An 18,385-nucleotide genomic window follows, 5' to 3' on the forward strand; every position below is an offset into this window, starting at 1 on the left:
TAGTATTTACACTACTGCATAACTGGAGTCCCCCTACTGAGCCTGCCTGGATATTACTCATCTGCACAGGGTTTTGAATTGTTAAAGTGGAAAATGGCTTCCTAATCCGAAGGTGCCCTTGTAACTAAGCTTGAGTCCGAATCTCAATGTATCGCCTTACAGAGGCTGGCCTCCAAGTTAGGGTTTTGTTCCATATGACCTCCCTTCTTTGTATTCCCTTAACCTCTCTTCTCAGACAGATGGGTTGGGGAGGTGTCCAGATTCCTCATCGATCCCATTTGTCTCCTGCCTTGGATATGATGCTTGCTTTGTTTTATTAATGGAGGAGCTTGTGCTCAAGTCTGCCTGAAAAGTGTATCCTCTTTGACCAAATCCCCCATCCAGAATGTTCCAGGAGTAGTTGCATTTCACTTAGTGAAGACAGTGGGGAGGAGTCATTTTAAATTTCCATAACTTCCTCCCTCTAAACCAAAGATATCTAAAATTCTCTGTGTGTGTGTGTGGGGGGGGGGTGGATTTTAATTAAGTCTGTCTGTGGTTTCCAAATATTTTAATTTTATGGGTCTCCATATATTCACAGACAGTCTCAGCCCTGAACATTAATTCACATGCTGCTCAGCCATGCCTCTGGGGCCTCACTGTCATACTACATGGACAGTTTGTGTATTCATGCTAAATACTTTTCTCTGGCGGGGGCTTATAGGAGATGGTAGAGTTGGACTGGGTCTACACACAGAGCAGAGTGAAGTAGTAAAACTGAGGTATAAAAACAGACTACAGCCCGGGGCTGCAAAGTAGGCTAGTGAAGTGTTGGACAAGGCTCAAGAGATCCGGGTTCTAGTCCCCACTTGGCCATGAAGCTCACTGGTTGACTTGCAGCCTGTCACTGACTCTCGGCCTTCACAGGCCTGTTGTAGAAACAAAATGGAGAGGAAAGTGATATTGCATGCTGCCTTGGATTCCTTGAAGGAAAAAAGGGTAAGATATAAATGGAATATTAAATAAATAAATAAATAAAATGTGGAAGAGTGGATATTTTTAGCTCAGTCCTTTGACTGCTGCCGTAGTTTATCTGCTGGTAAGGGATCTTTAACATAGAGAAGTGTTACAAAAATAGTGCATTCTATCTGCAAACTCAAATGATGCAGTTAATTCTAGCATCTCCCTCCGCTCTATTAGCAGATTAGGCTTTTGGCGATCTGTTTTCCAGGTGGCTTGTCTGCTATTACTGATCTTCTCATTGAGGAATTCCCAGAACACAGTTTCATTCAGGAACACTGTGGTCTGATAAGATTCCCATAAACTGCTCATGGCTTAAGACTGCAGTTGTAGCCCTCCACATCTGTATTTGCAGCCCTCCGCACCCTGCGCATCCACTGTTTGTGTCCCTTTCTCACATACATTTGAGAAGCTCCTTGGCGCATAAGAGTGGGAGTAAGTGTGTGTCCTACTTTGGCACACTAATGTGGGGGAATAGCTGCATCACTGCGGCTGGTTGCTCTTCCTCTGCCTGGATTCAGAAGTGTGTAGAGGGCCTGGTGCCAGTTTTCCCAGGCTTGTACTGACAACCAGCCATGCTGCACAAACCATTTGCATTTTTATTTTTCATAAACAATAAATTTAATGTTTTAGTATATTTTATTTAACATTAGTAACTATATGAGCACCGAAGAATTGAGGCCTTTGAATTGTGGTGCTGGAGAAGACTCCTACGAGTCCCTTGGACTACAAGGAGATCAAACCAGTCAGTCTTAGATCAACCCTGACTGCTCTTTAGAAGGCCAGATACTGAAGATGAAACTCAAATACTTTGGCCACCTAATGAGAAGGAAGGACTCACTGGAGAAGAGCCTAATGCTGGGAACAATTGACGGCAAAAGGACGACGGGGACGGCAGAGGATGAGGTGGATAGATGGAGTGACTCAAGCAGTCGGTGTGAGCTTAAGTGGACTCCAGGGGATGATGGAGGACAGGAAGTCCTGGAGGAATGTTGTCCATGGGGTCATGATGGGTTGGATGCAACTTTGCAACTAACAACAACAAAAAACTATATATTTCTTATTATAATATTATAAGGAGGAACTCCTGCCCTAGTATAAAATACTACAAGAATGAAAGCCTTGTATTCTGGTTGTCCTGAGATGTAGCAAGGGGAAATAGGTAAAGGAACAAAATATCAGAGCAAGTTGAAACCAGCTCACACTTGTGGTAGGGAGGGGTGGACAAGTTGGTCTTGTTGAAATGCCCCAGGATCCCCAAGGGGACTGAGTAGAAGGGAGGAGGTGAACGACCCACAGGGAGCTCAGTTGTGTCTTGGGCACATTCTGGGTTGTTCACAGAACAACTAACCCACTGCAACATCTTCATTGGTGTGAAGTGAGAACAATTCATTTAAGTTTTTGTTTGTTTTCTGCACTTCCCAGTGCCTGAAACTCTCTGTGCAATCTACAACACCACATAGCAATACAATAGAAAAAGTAAAACCAAATTTAAAATATGCATGTTACAATAGCTTATGCACATTAAATTGTAAGATCTGTTTAAGCAGCTAATAAAGCCCCAATATAATAAACTGATTAAATGCCCTTTGGTAGAAGACATTCTTACATTGGTGCCAAAAAGGTTTTACAGTTGGTGCCAGGCGGGCTTCAGTGAGAAGCTTGTTCCATAACTGGGGGTCCACCACTGAAAAGGCCCATCTCTGTGTCGCCACCAACCTAGACTCCCTCTGAGGTTGCAGTCAGAGGCAGGCTCCTCTTGATTGCAGTGTCCAGAGAGATTGTGGCTGGGAGAAGCATTATTTTAGGTATTGTGGCCCCAAACCATGCAGGGCTTCATAGGTTAAAAGCAGCACCTTGGATTGGGCTGAGATACATATAGGCAGCCAATGGAAGCAGGCCAGAATTGGTTCTACATGCTCTAGCTCTCTGGTCTCTGTTATTAATCTGACTGCTTCAGTGAGTGAAGATATGAGGATATATCTAAGACAGGAAAGAGGTGAAATACATACAGAAAAAGAGAGGAAAACTTTGGAGAGCCTTCCTGCACTTAGGGAAAGAGAAAATAATGAGTTAAGGAAGATGAGGATGCAGAGAGGGAGCACACAGGGAGGAGACATAATAGAGTGCAGAGTGTCAAAGAAACCTGCATCACTGGGTTCAAAAGAACACATTAAATAATGCTTTCCCACAGTTGTTATAGTCATATGGGTCTTGAGGAAAGTCAGGCTCTGCCACCCTTCGGCCTGCTTGCATCCATCTGAAGGTCTGTCCACAACCCATGGGTGTGATGAGAAATCTCTGTGTGCACACTGTTGTATCCAGACAGGTTTTCTTCAGACCTTAAGCAAAGATGTTTGGGTCAGAGGTAGAACTGTCACAACAGTCCTGCTCCATCCTGCATGTGGGCTCACTCTGCCATAGCTGAAAAGCTGGCAATACTTGTGGATGAAGGGGCCCTATCACTAAGAGTCAAAAATTGGTCATTCCACCTTTTCTCCTTAATGAGTTTTTCTAAGTTAGAAAACGTAGAAGCAGCCGTGGAAAAACATAGGAGTCTTAGGGTTGGAAAATGATGTTTTCTGGATCCGGCATAAAAATTCCATGATAATTTCCATAGCATTCAAATAAAAACCCTGTCTGGAAGGCTGAGTTAAAGTCCTTGCTGCTGGTTTCTATTGCTTCAGGAAGAACAAGCAGGTATTTTAAGAAAGTACGTTGGAGTTGTTATTAAGCAGAAGTAACTATTTATGAATATAGAGGTGTTCACTGCATTCTCCTTTAACAGGATAGAAGCCTAAGCACTTGCATATTTCTTCTGTTTTGTTGCCTTTTTACAGGGATCAGTCCCTCACCAGATCTACCGGACACCTGTACCTCGTACTGCCCAAGGCTGCACTGAGCCAGGTAACGTAACTGTCTCCCAAAGGAACTGAGAATACTTTGTCCTTTAGTCACTGGAGCAAATGCTGAGCTTTCAAACCTGTGTAATATCCAGTTCTGTTTCTAACTGCCAAAGTTTCTGGTACATCTGCATTTTATTAAAATTGGTATAGCTTTATAATTCCCATTTTTAAATGCATTTTATTTTGGTTTTTAAAAATCTACATGCATGGATTTATAGATATCCACAGCAGAAAATACATATGAAATGTATATATTTTATACTGTATTGTTGTATTTTTAATTTAATATTTATATTTTAATTTATATTATTATTATTTAACTTAGTGATGTAAGCCGCCCTGAGGCTTCAGCGAATGGGGCGGCATAAAAATGTTTTAATAAATAAATAAATAAATAAAATATGAAAATACTGTTTTCTCATAATCATACAAAAATTTCAAAAAAAAGTAGACCAGATATCCAAATAAGTATCGATGCAGAAGTTCAAAAAGAAGCAGAACCCACTTGTGCAGTGGGTGCACAGATGTTGTGCATGCAAATCCACTATGCTGGTTATACCTGTGTATCTGTAATGTAATATGCAGTAGTTGGACTCACTTTCTGTGAAAAGTCTGTGGAATGCAGACTTTGGTCGGAGAGAAAGCAGGGTGCATTTCAGGGAGCAGAGCTGAGAAAATGTAATGGATTCCTCACACATTGCTAGGAGGAACTGTATCCTTTCTTGTATGCATAGAACCTAATTCCATCCAAGTGTATCCCCCATCTGCATCAGGGTTTTAACATTTATTGTATTTCAGATCTGAATATAGTTATTTTGATCCAAATTCTGAAATTCTTAAAGCATATGCTATTTCTGTCCATTTCTAAAAATTACTTCTGCACCTAGTTATAATGGTATTAAAAGCTTATGACACCTATGTTGCTAAGCTGCTGGAATAGTTTTCTATGCTGCTGGGAAAATGCCTTTGAATGTGTACAGAGTGCCCTCTTTCTCACATCTGAGCAGAGGTACTATCAGAGAGTCCAGCACTGTGGGGACTCGCACAAAATTCATCAAGGTCCAGGGTCTCTCTCTTTGGTGTCAAATCATAAACAACAGCAGCAATGTATTTTTAGGGATATCAGTAATTATTCTTTTTCATAAGAACATGACAATGCATCTTTCAATTGTTTCATTAACTTGTCAGTTAGTTTCATTTTTCTGCCACCCAGTAGCAGAGGTTTTCTGGGCGGTTAATAGAAGTAAAAACATGCAAACAACAAACATTATTATAAAACAACAAAACTACAGCAATTTCAAGTGAATCAACACAGAAGCATAACAACAGTATGGAATGAGATGCAATAATAAAACTAAAGTTAAAAAGTTAAGCTGTTAAAATGCTGGGAAAATTAAAATTAAAATTTAAAATTAAAAAGGTTTTCACCTGGCACTAAAAAGAATACAAAGTAAGTGCCAAGTGTACCTCTCTGAGGAGCTAATTCCACAGCCAGGGTGCCACAACCGAAAAGGCCCTCCACCTGATAGCCACCCACCTCACTTCCTTTGGAGTGCTTTCCTGGAGCAGGACCTCCAAAGATGACCTCAGGGTCTGGGTAGGTACTTATGGGAGGAAGAGCTCCTTCAGATAACCTGGCCCTGAGATGTTTAGGCTTTGAATATTAGTACCAGCACTATGAATTGGTCCCACACTTCAACTGGCAGCCAGTGCAGCTAGAAGAGGATTGGCGTGGAATTAGTTTCATGTAGTTTGAACAGAATGGTGCAGTAGCATGGGTTCTTTTAAGTCAGTGATAAGGATTGTGGGGACCTCCAGTTGTTGGACTGCAGCTCCCATCATTATTATTACATTTATTATTGCATCTCATTCATATCTTGCCTTTTCTCCTCTTGTTAGAAACACCCAGGCAGCATTCATAGCTCCATTTTATCCTTATAACAACAACCCTGTGAGTGAGATTGGGCTGGGAGTTGAGTGTAGTCGCATGTTTGTGGGTGGTTATTGCTTGTAATGGAGATGCAACTGTGGAAGGGTTGGCTGTGAAGCTAAGGGCTCCAGCCTGAATGGGCTACAAACCAGTAACAGTGCGTTCCTCTGCACATCAGCCTGGGGCTGGCTGAGGATTGCTGAGACTTGTAGCACCTTTTAATGTCTAACCCTTCAAAAGGTTGTGCCCTCAGAAAAGTAAGTCCCATTGTGCTCAGTTGACCTTGTTCCCCAATAAGATCGTAGAGGACGCATAATCTTACCTGGGTTTAAGCTTCACTGAGCTCAGGAATGTACCTCTCTGAGTAGATGTGAAGAAATGAAGCCCTTTGAATGGCCTGTTTTCCTCCCCCCGCTCATCTCAGCTGCTTCACCTTAACTGATCTACTCCAAAGACATTTTCAGGTTGTCTTCCCATTTCTGGCACCCACTGTGAATGTCTCCTTGGTTGTTCAGCTTTGCCATCCCTTCACAGGAGGCTGTGAGCAAGTGCAGGTGGGGAATTTGAAGTTGTGGCAGCTCAGGCACTCTTTGTGAGTGTTTTGCTGGCTCAGTGAGTTTCACTCCCACAGTGCTAGTCAGGCTACCCCTCCCCTGGACACCCTCCCATCCCTAAGCTGCAATAAGAGAAGAGCAATGCATCAAACGGTTATAAGCATGTGTCCATGTTAATTATTTCCATTCCCATACCCAGTATTATGGTCCTGCTTCAGAAGAGATTATAGCTTCCAGGCAGATTTAAGTCATAGTACACTGCTTCCTTTCAACAAAACATTTATTTCCCTTGTTCTCCAGTCATGCCCTCGTATCCCCATATCTGATGTCTACCCCCTTCTTACTTCCTACTCAGGGTGCTTATTTGCTGCACTGAATGACTATATTCCTTCTGGGCTCCCTAAAGTGCGCCATCGAAGGCAGGTAGGTTTACTGCTCAACCGGCCAGCCAGCCATCTCTTGCAGAATTCGGTAGGTGCAAGGGCAAGGAATCCAGGAACATTAGGGCTGTAGCTCAGGAGTACAGCCACGGTCTCAGATTGGTTCCACGTATTTCCAGGAAGGGCCAAGAGAGCCAAGGAGAGCTGTTACCAATCAGTGTGTTGACAGTGCTGACCTAGGCAGGCTCATGCACTATCGACTTGTGGTGATGTGCTGACAAGTTCTTTCCAACTTATGGCAACTCTATGAGTCAGAGGTCTTCAGAATGTCCTATCCATGGCAGCCCTGTTCACTGAAAATAGGGAATGACTCACCAAAAAAGAAAGTAAAAAAGATATGTATAATCTTGCATATGCTAACTGTATGTAAGGGTTTAGAAATAGCTATGACTTAATTGGAAATATACTACATTACTGTTGAGAGGACTGTTGTCTGCAAGCTTATCAAACAGGCTGTCCTCTGTAAAGAAGAGTACTTGCCTGTCTCATGGACCAATGTAATGTTATGCAACTTCCTCTGTCCTTTGCAAACAGTTCCCACCATCTTTTGCAGTAGATTTCTTTTTTTCTATTTAGTTGAGCAAAGCCTGCTTGCCTCTGTTTCTATCCCTGACACTAGTAAGGTCAGACATGTTGCTGGTCTCTCATATTTTTTTAGTGTTTGCTAGAAGAGCTCCTCTAGCCATAGCATGAAAGAGCTAGCAGCAACTGGGTTATCTCCCAGCAACTGGGTTATCCCCTCCTCTCTTGCCTAACAAATATCCTACTGTTTTGTGCATCTTTTTAGCACTTAGATTAGTTTCATTTAGGAACACTTTTGCAGGCTATGCTAGACCTCCCCTGGGGTCCAACATCCAGCTGGCCAGACTTTGTTTGAAAGGGGCAAATTCCAGCATGGCTGAGCTCCCTAGAGCAGGAAGGTTCTCTCATGCATTGCAGTCATCACAATTATTCCCTGGGGTGTCACCAGGATAAGGAATGCTGCCATATTGTGGCACTAAAGAGAGTTGTAAGAATTATGACACTAAAGAGAACCTTGCTGCTGGGGGTGATGGGTATATTGTAGTTTAATATATTTGGAGGGCGCTAGATCAGAAAAGGCTGGGCTATGTATCCCTCTCATTGAAAAGAGGGCAGATTGTGTACACATTACACAATCCCTAAAACACAGGGCCAGATTTGCCTGGTTGCACAGCAAAAACAGAATAACTGTGTGACACTCCAAAAGGTGCTGTAACTTCCATGAGTCTCCTATCTGCATCATTGACCCCCTATTTTACTTTTTCCCCAGAGCAGACCTTTGGGGGATTAGCAGGAGGATGGATACACAGATATGCATATAAAATCTGTGCATTGTTGATGGGGAGATGGGTGGTGGTCGAAAGAGTACCAAGCATTACCGGTATGATCTTGCCCTCTTCTCCACATCCTAGGTTCACCGAGGCCACCGGACAGTCCACAGTGAGACCAAATTCATTGAACTCATTGTAGTTAATGACCACCAGCTGGTGAGTGCTGCTAATGGATGGTCTAGACTTGGGAATCAGTAGAGATGGGTGTGCAGCCCCTTTGAATGTGCCATGTGGGAGGCCACACGTACACCTGCCAAGTCTGCTTCTTTGAGCAATTTGACAGAGAGTATTTCAGGCTGCCCTCCCTTTCAGTCCCACTCTGAAATCTTATTTCTCACCCCATTTTTATGTGACTGTCCTCTATTGAGGCCTCCTCTACAATGCTCTTGACAACTCAGATAAGTTGTCGAGCAGCTAGGCTCAGCACTCTATAATCCAGCAACTTTGCAAGCTAGTGAACATTGGTCTTGCAAAAACCAGGTCAAGAAACTAGGTCAAAAGAGCTCCATTCATGGCTTGGTTCCTTTGTAAAGTAATTAAAACGAGCCTTGCAGTATCCAAATAGCTAGAGTTCCCCGCAAGGCTTTAATCAAGTGTAAAGATGGATGTGCCATTCCAGCAGTAGTCATGGCCACCAGCACTATGAACCCAGCTTCACCACTTGCATTAAATAGACACTTATCAGTAAGTCAAACACTGGCTTGGGAAGTTGCTTCCCATGACAAGAATGTGTGGCAAATCTTTAGCACTGCCTCTCATTCTGCATAGTGGGTTGACTGCGTTTTAGAAACATTTTTAAAACAGGCGCATATTTGTTTATCCTTCATCTTTCCATTGAAAAGTAAAGCTTGATTATTTTGAATTTCGCTGCAGGACTGAGAGGGAGAGGATTGGTTTGTTCATGAGAGCTAGGCAGGAGGCACCTATCATGCCAGATCTTTTCCTTGTTCATAGTGAACCACGGCTCTCTTCCCCACCCCGACACAAACTACATGTCACATCATGACAAGAAAACCCACTTATGATGTGGCGGCAGCAAGATCACCATATAGCAAGCTCTGCAACTGTTAAAAAGAAGCCTTTGCTGTTTACCATACTTGCAAACGAGACAAAATATACTTATTTTGAGCCTGAGTAGCAAATTGTCTTAAATGTAAGGTCATATAGCTTCTTAGCAAATACCTCTTTTTAACAATTGTAGAGATTGTTATATAGTACTATAAGATATCTAAATTACTAACAAAATAATAATATTTTCCTATGTTAAAAAGAAGTGTGGAATATGATCAGAAGAAATGCAAATCTTAAAATATCTACAGTGATTTCCTCAGTTTTGTTTGCCTTGAAACAAGGAGCCTGAGATAGAGATTTCTAGGGCAATGAGAGGGACTAACATTGATCAGCACTGGCATTTTCTAACTTTGATGAACTCATAGTAGCCTGATTTGAAAGACTGTACTGTTGGTTCCACACCAGTAGTTTAATTGCCATCTTTTGTTTACTCACTTTTAAAAGAGAATCAGATTAGGTGCTTTTGCATTATTTGTTTGTTTTTCTGTGCAATTGTTCTGCATTCTTCATCTGGCCCTTGGACTATTCCTCCTTATACTGGGCTGCAAATCCCTCCCTATATTGTTTGGTCTCCTTGTTCTGGGATGAACACAACTCCCATGATGCAAGTCATGGAGAGCCTTCTAAGCCCTACAGCAACCTAAGGGAAATGTCTGTTTGTGGGAGCAGGTTCTTCACAGTGGCTTAGGATGTTGTACAAACCCAGTGACTGAAGAGTATGCCTGCTTCCAAAGGCACTGATGCAACAGGATGGAAATGGGAATGGTATTATATGTATACACCTGTGTGGAACTAAATGAGGATGAGTATGGAAATCCTGTTGAAAGCAAGTAAGGAGAATAAGAGTGACAGTTTACCAGGGATTGCCAACTCAGCTAGAAAACCTTTCTGGAACACATCGCAAACTTCCACTGCCAGTCAGTATCAACAGTACTGGCCAGATGGGCCAGTTCCCTGATACGACAGTTTTGTTGACTTATTTCTGCAACATTACAGAAAGATTTTTTTGCCACAGAGACAGGCATTTCCACATAATTTAATGGTACATTAGGAACTGTATAGAATCACTGTTTAAATTTTGCTTCCAGATGATTACAGAAGAAAACTTATGGCTTCTTTAATGACTAAGAGGAAATTGCTCTTTTCTCACCCAGGCGGTGCTGCCAGTGGAGCCTGGTGGCTCCACTGTCAGCAAGGCTGTATATCCACTCTGGATTTTAATAGTCCTGTACCAAGCTGTGAAAGTTGGACCATAAGGAAGGCTGAGTGCCAAAGAATCGAGGCCTTTGAATTGTGGTGCTGGAGGAGACTCCTGCAAGTCCCTTGGACTGCAAAGCGATCAAACCGGTCAGTCCTAGAGGAGATCAACCCTGACTGCTCTTTAGAAGGCCAGATCCTGAAGATGAAACTCAAATACTTTGGCCACCTAATGAGAAGGAAGGACTCCCTGGAGAAGAGCCTGGGAACAATAGATGGCAAAAGGAGAAGGGGACGGCAGAGGATGAGGTGGCTAGATGGAGTCACTGAAGCAGTTGGTGTGAGCTTAAGTGGAATCCGGGGATGGTGGAGGACAGGAAGGCCTGGAGGAGTGTTGTCCATGGGGTTGCGATGGGTCAGACACGACATTGCAACTAACAACAACAAAACCAAGTTTGGGGGTGGGAGTTGGGGTTCAGCACTGTGGACAGCTCCTTTAACGTTCAGACTAAAATTCATAGTTGGATGCATATCTTCACTGATGTGGAAGTCACTAGCTACCACTGAGTGCTACCAAAAACAAAATGGGGAGAAAAGAGACTCCCTCCATTTTGGTTGTTCTAGATTCAGGTTCTTTTAGACAGGAATTATATCCCTCCAAACTTCTTTCTGTTCCTGTTCTGTTCCAGTTTGAACAGCTGCGCCACTCTGTCGTCCTTACCAGTAACTTTGCAAAGTCTGTGGTGAACCTTGCTGATCTGGTGAGTACTAAATGCATTGCAAGTCCTTCCAAAAATGACATCCTATGAGCATTTCCCCTTTGGCAAAGGCTGAGAATTCTTGAGGCAGAAGTCCCTTGGGAAGTAATTCATAGGGTCCAACATTTCATGGGTCCCTTCAAAGTAATAGTCTATTTTTGGTCTGGGTCAGTTTTGCATGTATTCATACGTGCATTCCATCCTTTTTCCACATCTGCTTTTTAAAATGCACATTTCTTTTCAAATGAAGTTCTCCCTAACATAACACATTTTGCACATGTTCCCCTAATATATACACTGTGAACCATTTTTCAGCTCAGAACTGTGTCACCAAATTGAGAGAAATGTGCAGTCCACATATTAGTCTGGGATGTGCATATTAGGTTAGTTTAAAAATGCAGATTATCTTGTGTTGCACTTCCATTTATCAGACAACCTTGGTCTTGGAACTTCCCATCCCTGTCCCAGAATGTGGAAATGCAGTCCAAGGAAAAAATACCTTTTGCTTCAGCTTTGATTTGACACTGGGGCAGGCTGTGGATGGAGTGCCTGAACTGAGTGGAGAATGGGAAGGATGCTGTGGGCCTGAGATGCGGGTCCTTGAAGGAACAATTCTGCTTTCCAGATCTATAAGGAGCAGTTAAACACCCGCATTGTGTTGGTTGCCATGGAGACCTGGGCATCAGGGGACAAGATCCAGGTAGACCAAGATTCCCTGGAGACACTGAGTGAGTTCATGAAGTATCGACAGGATGCTCTTCCTGAGCAGAGCGATGCTGTACATCTCTTTTCGTGAGTTTTGTATAGGAATCTAACCACATTTATAGTAAAAATAATAAGCATGCTTCAGTTGCATGACCATTATCATTCTGTCTTTAACAGTAAGTTGATATGGAGGTGATAAAGGTGGTGACAAAAGTGCTTGAGGAAGAAGAACATCAAAGCCCCCTAGATCCACTGCTTCTATCAGCTTGTCCAAAGTCGACTGTCCTAGTTCCATACACTGGCAGACTGCTTAAAGGGATTAGTTCTCCATAAACAACAACAGAGTAATCTCTGCCATTCAAGGGATGGATCTCCTCTTCCCCGAGAAACAGTCCATGCCCACTGCAATATCCAAGGAAGGCATCTGCACTCAGCCTCACCCTGCCGACTGCTTCTCAGACAGTGCCCCTGGCTGTTTTGCCTCTAATATGCGATCCCATCCAAGCCAGAACCTCCTCCTACCCCCAAGAGTCAAATCAGTAGGTTGCTCAGTCAGCCCTGGCAGTCCAGGGTTATTGAAGGGAGGGTGGAAAGCCTTTCTTTCCCACAAGGAGGCAGGCTCACTTCCCAGCCTGCTCCTAAACAGGCTGTAACTTGATTTTTGCCCCTGCTGTACAAGTACAGGTATCTTTTCTTTTCCCGAGTTCCTTCCTCCTTAATGTCCCCGTTTTGCCTTCCTTAGTGTCTGTCTTTGCCTTTTTTCTCTATTGCTTTTTCTCCTGGGCATCCCCCTATAGCCACTCTCCTCCACATTCCCCTCTCTTTTTTTTCATTTCCCTTCCCCTTTTATCTCATTCTACTTCACAGATGATCCCCTTCAGGTTTTGATCATTTGGGGTGATGGAACAAGCTGCCAGTGAGGAAAGACTGGTGACATCATCAGTTTGAGATGCAACCATTTGTAGCTGCTCCATCCTTGCCACCTGCACTGACAAGGTGCCAGGCTGTGTGCAGGAGAAAAGCAGCCTACTGTTTGTGACTCAGGTGTCCCCCTGCCCCCCGCTCCCAGTTCTTCCCAGATGGCAATACCAATCTCCATGTTAGGAGAATTTGCTCTTGCTGACTTCTGAAGTTTGTGATAAAAATGCAGGTTACCAAACCTAGGCAGTAAAGACCCATTTGGTAGCAAATGGACCTTCTAATGGTCCACCATGTCCAATGCTTTGGCCTCTTTCATTTGCAGATGATGGTGGGGGTTATATTTGTTTCAAGAGGATTTTTAAATACTATTATTGAGAAATAAGAGTAAAGTTTTTTAATTTCTGGCAAGTGAGATTCTAGATCAAATGATTCTAGACCACCTTGCTTATACTCTGATTTTTAATTAGGATAAAAATCTCAAGAGGTGATCTGCAAATTGATCTAGGATACATCAGATCTGATTTTTTTTTTCTCTCTAGCAGGTGTGATTTGCAAGATAGTAGATGCTAGTTGTTTATCACTGAACCTTACTGACAACCTATTATGTTCATTTTTATATAATGCAATATAAGAGTCACTTTCTTTTCATTTATATCTACATAAAAAGCATGGATCAAGCATACAGGCTTTGAGTTCTGGGTATTGACTGTGACAGGAGGTGGGAACCAGTAACTCCAGGGGAAGAGCTCTTTCCTGAACAAGGTGGTGGTGGAAGTGTTCAAAGAATGACCAATATGAAATTGTTCATGCCTTCCCTTCTTTACAGTCCCTATAACCAGAAAGAATAAGAGGAGGGAGGAGGGAGGATAAGAGGTGATACAAAGGAATGACTGAAGGCACTTTCACAGCCATATATCTGTGTTCCTGGAAGTATCTTTTGCTGCCATATGCTGTAGTAAGTCACTGAGAATGATGCAGAACACAATTCCTGGCTGGTCAAGACCACCTGCCTCTTCTGTCTCCTGCATGGTAAACCCGCCTTCTCCTTACTCCCTCCAGCGGGCGCACTTTCAGAAGTAGCCGTAGTGGCACGGCTTATGTTGGAGGGATCTGCTCAGTTGCCCGAGGTGGAGGTGTCAATGAGGTGAGTGGAGCATGACATCTAGATCTGGATTGCTGGGACTTTGAAGGTGAAGAATTGAAGAATGAATTTGCATGCCTCTCCAGCTCTACCACCCAAGAATGCCCAAAGTACTTATGCTTCCCTAGTCTTCTCTGCCCATTTCCCTTGCTGCTTCTGATGTATGAAAGTACCCCCAAGCACCTGTGTGATTCAATTCCTCTCTTTCTGCTGCAAATGCTCTCTTTAAAATCACCAGCTTCTGTGAAGCCTTGAAACTCTGTCCTTATTTCCCCACTGAAATTAGGAGTCTCTACACTTCTTCCTGTACATCCTGCTTTATTCTTTCCTTCCTTTGTGGCAGTGCTGGCAGGATATGTCATCTAAATTTACACTCTAAAATCCTTCGGCAGACGCTTGTCTTTTCTGCTTATAGAAATTCATGAATTCTAAGAGGCCAACAGGGCCATCAAATCTGAATAATAATTATAGATAATTAGTAAGGGGTGCTCTTTGGTTGTGGATCTGTAAAGGGAGGCAGGTTACCCAGGAACATGAGCATTTGAAACTGGCAGCAATGTGGTTAGTGAGCGACTACAAGATGCGACCTGCCTACAAGGGCTTCATGTACTAGTCTGTGCCCTCTTATTCCTTCCCTCCTTCCCAATAACATGATGTCCTCCTCCTTCCCAAAGTACGGCAACGTGGGAGCAATGGCAGTAACATTAGCACAGACCCTGGGGCAAAACATCGGTATGATGTGGAACAAACACCGCACCTCTGCAGGTGAGTGACTGAAGGTTGGACCAAGTGGGATAGGGGCCCTGTTCTCCTGACTGTAGGAGAGTCTCCATGGGGCACAACGGGCATGTGACAAATTCTGCTTATGCAGGCAAGAGTTGCCCCAGTTACGTCTAGAGTTCAATAGGCTTTTGCTTCAGTTGAGCCACCAAGGCTCTGCCCACCTTGTGAAGGAGGTATAGTCCTAAAGGGACAGTCCTCTGCTCTGGAGCATAGCACTCATCACTTCTGAGTCACCTCCTCCATGATAGGCAGGGAACCTCTGAGGACCAGTTCCTCAGGGTGTTGAGGAGCCAACATCTCAACAGCTGTCTGAGAGACTGAAGTTCTTGTTGGAGCCAGAGTCTCAGTCCTGTCTATCCATCCAGTGGACTTGCACCTCTGCTCATCTTGTTCCAGCTTATTCCTCCTTCTCTGTGTCAGAATTCTGGCAGCTGCACAGGATCAGGGCCATCACAGCTGGGAAGGATGGCAGCTTCTGAAGCACTTTGGGAGAAGGGTAGCACTGTGTGGTGTGCACACTCCTACCCACTCACTGACCTCTACACTGAAGACATATGGTTTTAGAATGGATCTGATACCCTGATTTTGCTTAGCCACTCTAGTGAGCTCCCCAAGAGCTGAGCTTGCTAGATAAAAAGAAAATGCTGTACAGCTGGGCCATAGTGTGGACTTAATTTTGCACTAGCAAAAGAGAGCTTTTCCTTTTGCAGGCTAACTAAATGTGAATTTGGCTAAAGTTGAGGTACTAGAACAAAGGAACTACAAACAGAGCTTCCTGGAGATGGTTTGTGTTGTTTTAAAAGCTTAAAACAAAGCATGCAAGATTTTCTCAGGGCAGAGAACAGAATAGCTATCCTTGATAGTTTTGGGGATACCAGCTTTCATGTTCAATGATGCTGAATGAGCAGCTTGGGAATTTTTGGACAGAATAATATAATACCCTCCCCTGATCCCCAGTTCCTTATGAAGGCATCTACATCATTTCTGTATTGTGCATTTTTCTGCAGGAGACTGTCGCTGTCCCGACTCATGGCTGGGCTGTATTATGGAGGACACTGGGTGAGTGTGGAGAAGAGGTGAGGATCACAAAGGAATGAGGCTTTTGGAGTAGTACTTCATTTCAAAGTCAGGAACAAATTAGCCTTTAAAATGATGATGCTTCAATCCTCACATGAATCATGACCCCCCCTTTTTTTTCATTTAAGCTGTGCTTACAGGAACAATAGTTTGAATTTCCAGCTCCAAGGTCAGAGACAGCACTTCAAGCTTGGAAGTGGGAATTGGAGTGCCAGTCCCCCTCCCTCATGTCTGCATAGCTGATGTGGAAAGAACCACACTGGTTGCCTTCTGAAGTCAGGGAGCAACCTTCAAGAGGGAAAAGGGATGAGACTAGAGTGGCCATGATAGACACCACTCCAGCCTCCTTCTCCTTGTTCCCAAAGTGCCAATGCTTTGAAAAAAGGCTCCCTGGCAAATGTGCAAAGTGGGGAAGTGATGATCATCTCCGCCACTTCTCCAGCTGTGCAAAAGCCTGTGAGTTCAGGAACGTATGGGCATCCCAGTAGGACTGCACCCTAAGTCCACTCTTCTCCTTTTCTCTCTCTCCAGTGTAACTAGATGTAGTAGAGGGTGGAGAGACTGCACTGTCTGTAGTGGCTTAGGCTAGAGAACTTGGCAGCTACTGCTGCTTGTCATGCAAAAGTGAGGGAAGTTGAATCTGTTCAAATTAGAATCATAAAACAGTAGCATGGGAAGGGCCAAAGGGCCATTGAGTCACGCCCCTGCTCCATGCAGGACTCCTTGACAGATGGCTGTTCAGCTGCCTCTGGAATGCCTCCATGGTGGGAGAACCTACCACATCTCTCGGTAGTTAGTTCCTGATGTTCAACCAGAACCTGGCTTCCTTGAGCCTGTTATTCCATGTCTTTCACTGTGTGACAGTTGAGAAGAGATCCTGACCCTCCTCTGTATGATAGTCTTTCAAGTATTTGAAAACTGATATCAGTCTTCTTTTCTCAAGGCTAAACATGCCCAGTTGTTTCAATCTCTCCACACGGGACTTTTTTTCTGGTCCCTTGATCATCTTTGTTGTCCCCCTCTGGAAAAACAGTTTGTCTGAATCTTTCTTTAAGTGTGGTGCCCAGAACTGGACACACTACACAAGATGAGACCTAACTAGTGCTGAGTAGAAGGGAACCATTACCTCATGTGATTTGGAAGCTATACATCTATGAATGCAGACCAATATAGCATTAGATTTTTTTGTAGCCACATTAAATGGTTGACTCTTATTCAACTCATGATCTTGAACAATTTCAAGATCCCAAATTCTTTATTCTACACAACTTAAACCTGTAGAACATCAGCCAACCCCTCTTACCTCTGGTCACTTTCTTCCTTCCGCAGCCTCTCCCTCTCCCTCTCCCTCTCCCTCTCTGGTAAGCATGCAAAATGAAGATGGTGCCACTAGCCCAACTCATTATGGGTCAGCATATATTCCTGTTCTTCGTGATCTCTGAGCATCACATGTATGAGCTTTGTGCTTGTGCGAGGCTCCTGCCCATCCTCTTAGTTCCTTGAAAATAAATGCCTAGGTTCAAAATCTACATGCTTAGTGCCATTTATGAAGGCAGTTTGTGTGTACCTCCAGAGTCCTTGAAATCCTGCCTCCTCATTCCCCATCCTTCTCTGACATTTCATAGGCTTTTAAACTCTTCCCCATGGCTCTTTTTCCTCACCCCAGGTACTACCTGCCACGGAAGTTCTCACGCTGCAGTATTGACCAATACAATCAGTTCCTGGCTGAAGGTGGGGGAAGCTGTCTGTTTAACAAGCCTTTGAAGGTAAATTCAAAATTGGCCACCTGTGTACACTCAAACCAGACAAGGAAACATTCTGAGTTTCCTTGAGTTGCCACAATGTACTTCAATGGTATGCAAAAATGAAGCTTGACACAATACTAAAGAACCTCAAGGAATATACACCAGGTATTGCTGGTGTATGTTTTTGGGTGGCCCACAGCTAATTTACGGATACCTAGGTCCAGTTCCTTATTCATGTATGCCTTTGTCAATAGACAAAGATTGGTGAGGGTGCAGCATGCTTGAACATGATATTGGGACAAGTGTACCTAAAACCCCAAAGCTTGTTATGATAGACTCATCCCAAATTCCATGCATATGCTGAAAATTATTGTTGTGGATCCTCTACTCTTGACAGTATCTCTTCTTCAAAGGAAAGCAGAAACATGTAGGGGTGGGTGCAAAGCTGGGGTATCTCACAGACAACATTTTGGGGAGTGATGGGGATGTATGATTTGAGGTGATTCAAACCTTATGTTGTGGTTGCACAGTTCTAGTTCCTTATTAATTCATACATATATTATCAGTTATTGGCATGAGAACAGCACAGTTCAGAGTATTATGAGCAAAACTGAAGCACTGGGTCAGTCATAATACTAGGTGGTGTGAATGAAGATGTGTGAGGAATCTGTTTTGCACCAGGAATCCATCGGACACCCTGGGCTCCACTCCCCAAACTCCAGTCTGATTTGCAGCAGCCCCATTCATGGGGTACTCACCAGGAATTGAACCCCATGCATTGCACAGGCAGCATCCCTCTCCTGTGT

General features: G+C 43.6%; 1 protein-coding gene across 3 annotated transcripts in view; it reads left to right on the forward strand.

The window, feature by feature from the left end:
- The window catches only part of ADAM11 (ADAM metallopeptidase domain 11), a 96,782-nt gene that overhangs the window by 33,434 nt on the left and 44,963 nt on the right, over positions 1-18,385 (forward strand). For all 3 annotated transcript variants that reach the window (XM_044418737.1, XM_044418736.1, XM_044418738.1), the window contains exons 7-15: positions 3,840-3,906; positions 6,745-6,812; positions 8,263-8,337; positions 11,139-11,210; positions 11,833-11,999; positions 13,893-13,977; positions 14,649-14,739; positions 15,765-15,816; positions 17,501-17,600. In XM_044418737.1, the coding sequence (XP_044274672.1) occupies positions 3,840-3,906; positions 6,745-6,812; positions 8,263-8,337; positions 11,139-11,210; positions 11,833-11,999; positions 13,893-13,977; positions 14,649-14,739; positions 15,765-15,816; positions 17,501-17,600 (777 nt within the window). The remainder of the gene's footprint in view (positions 1-3,839; positions 3,907-6,744; positions 6,813-8,262; positions 8,338-11,138; positions 11,211-11,832; positions 12,000-13,892; positions 13,978-14,648; positions 14,740-15,764; positions 15,817-17,500; positions 17,601-18,385) is intronic.

Source organism: Varanus komodoensis, unplaced genomic scaffold (assembly GCF_004798865.1).
Source record: "Varanus komodoensis strain SLA01 unplaced genomic scaffold, ASM479886v1 scaffold92, whole genome shotgun sequence".
In the NCBI taxonomy this organism is placed as follows: domain Eukaryota; kingdom Metazoa; phylum Chordata; class Lepidosauria; order Squamata; family Varanidae; genus Varanus; species Varanus komodoensis.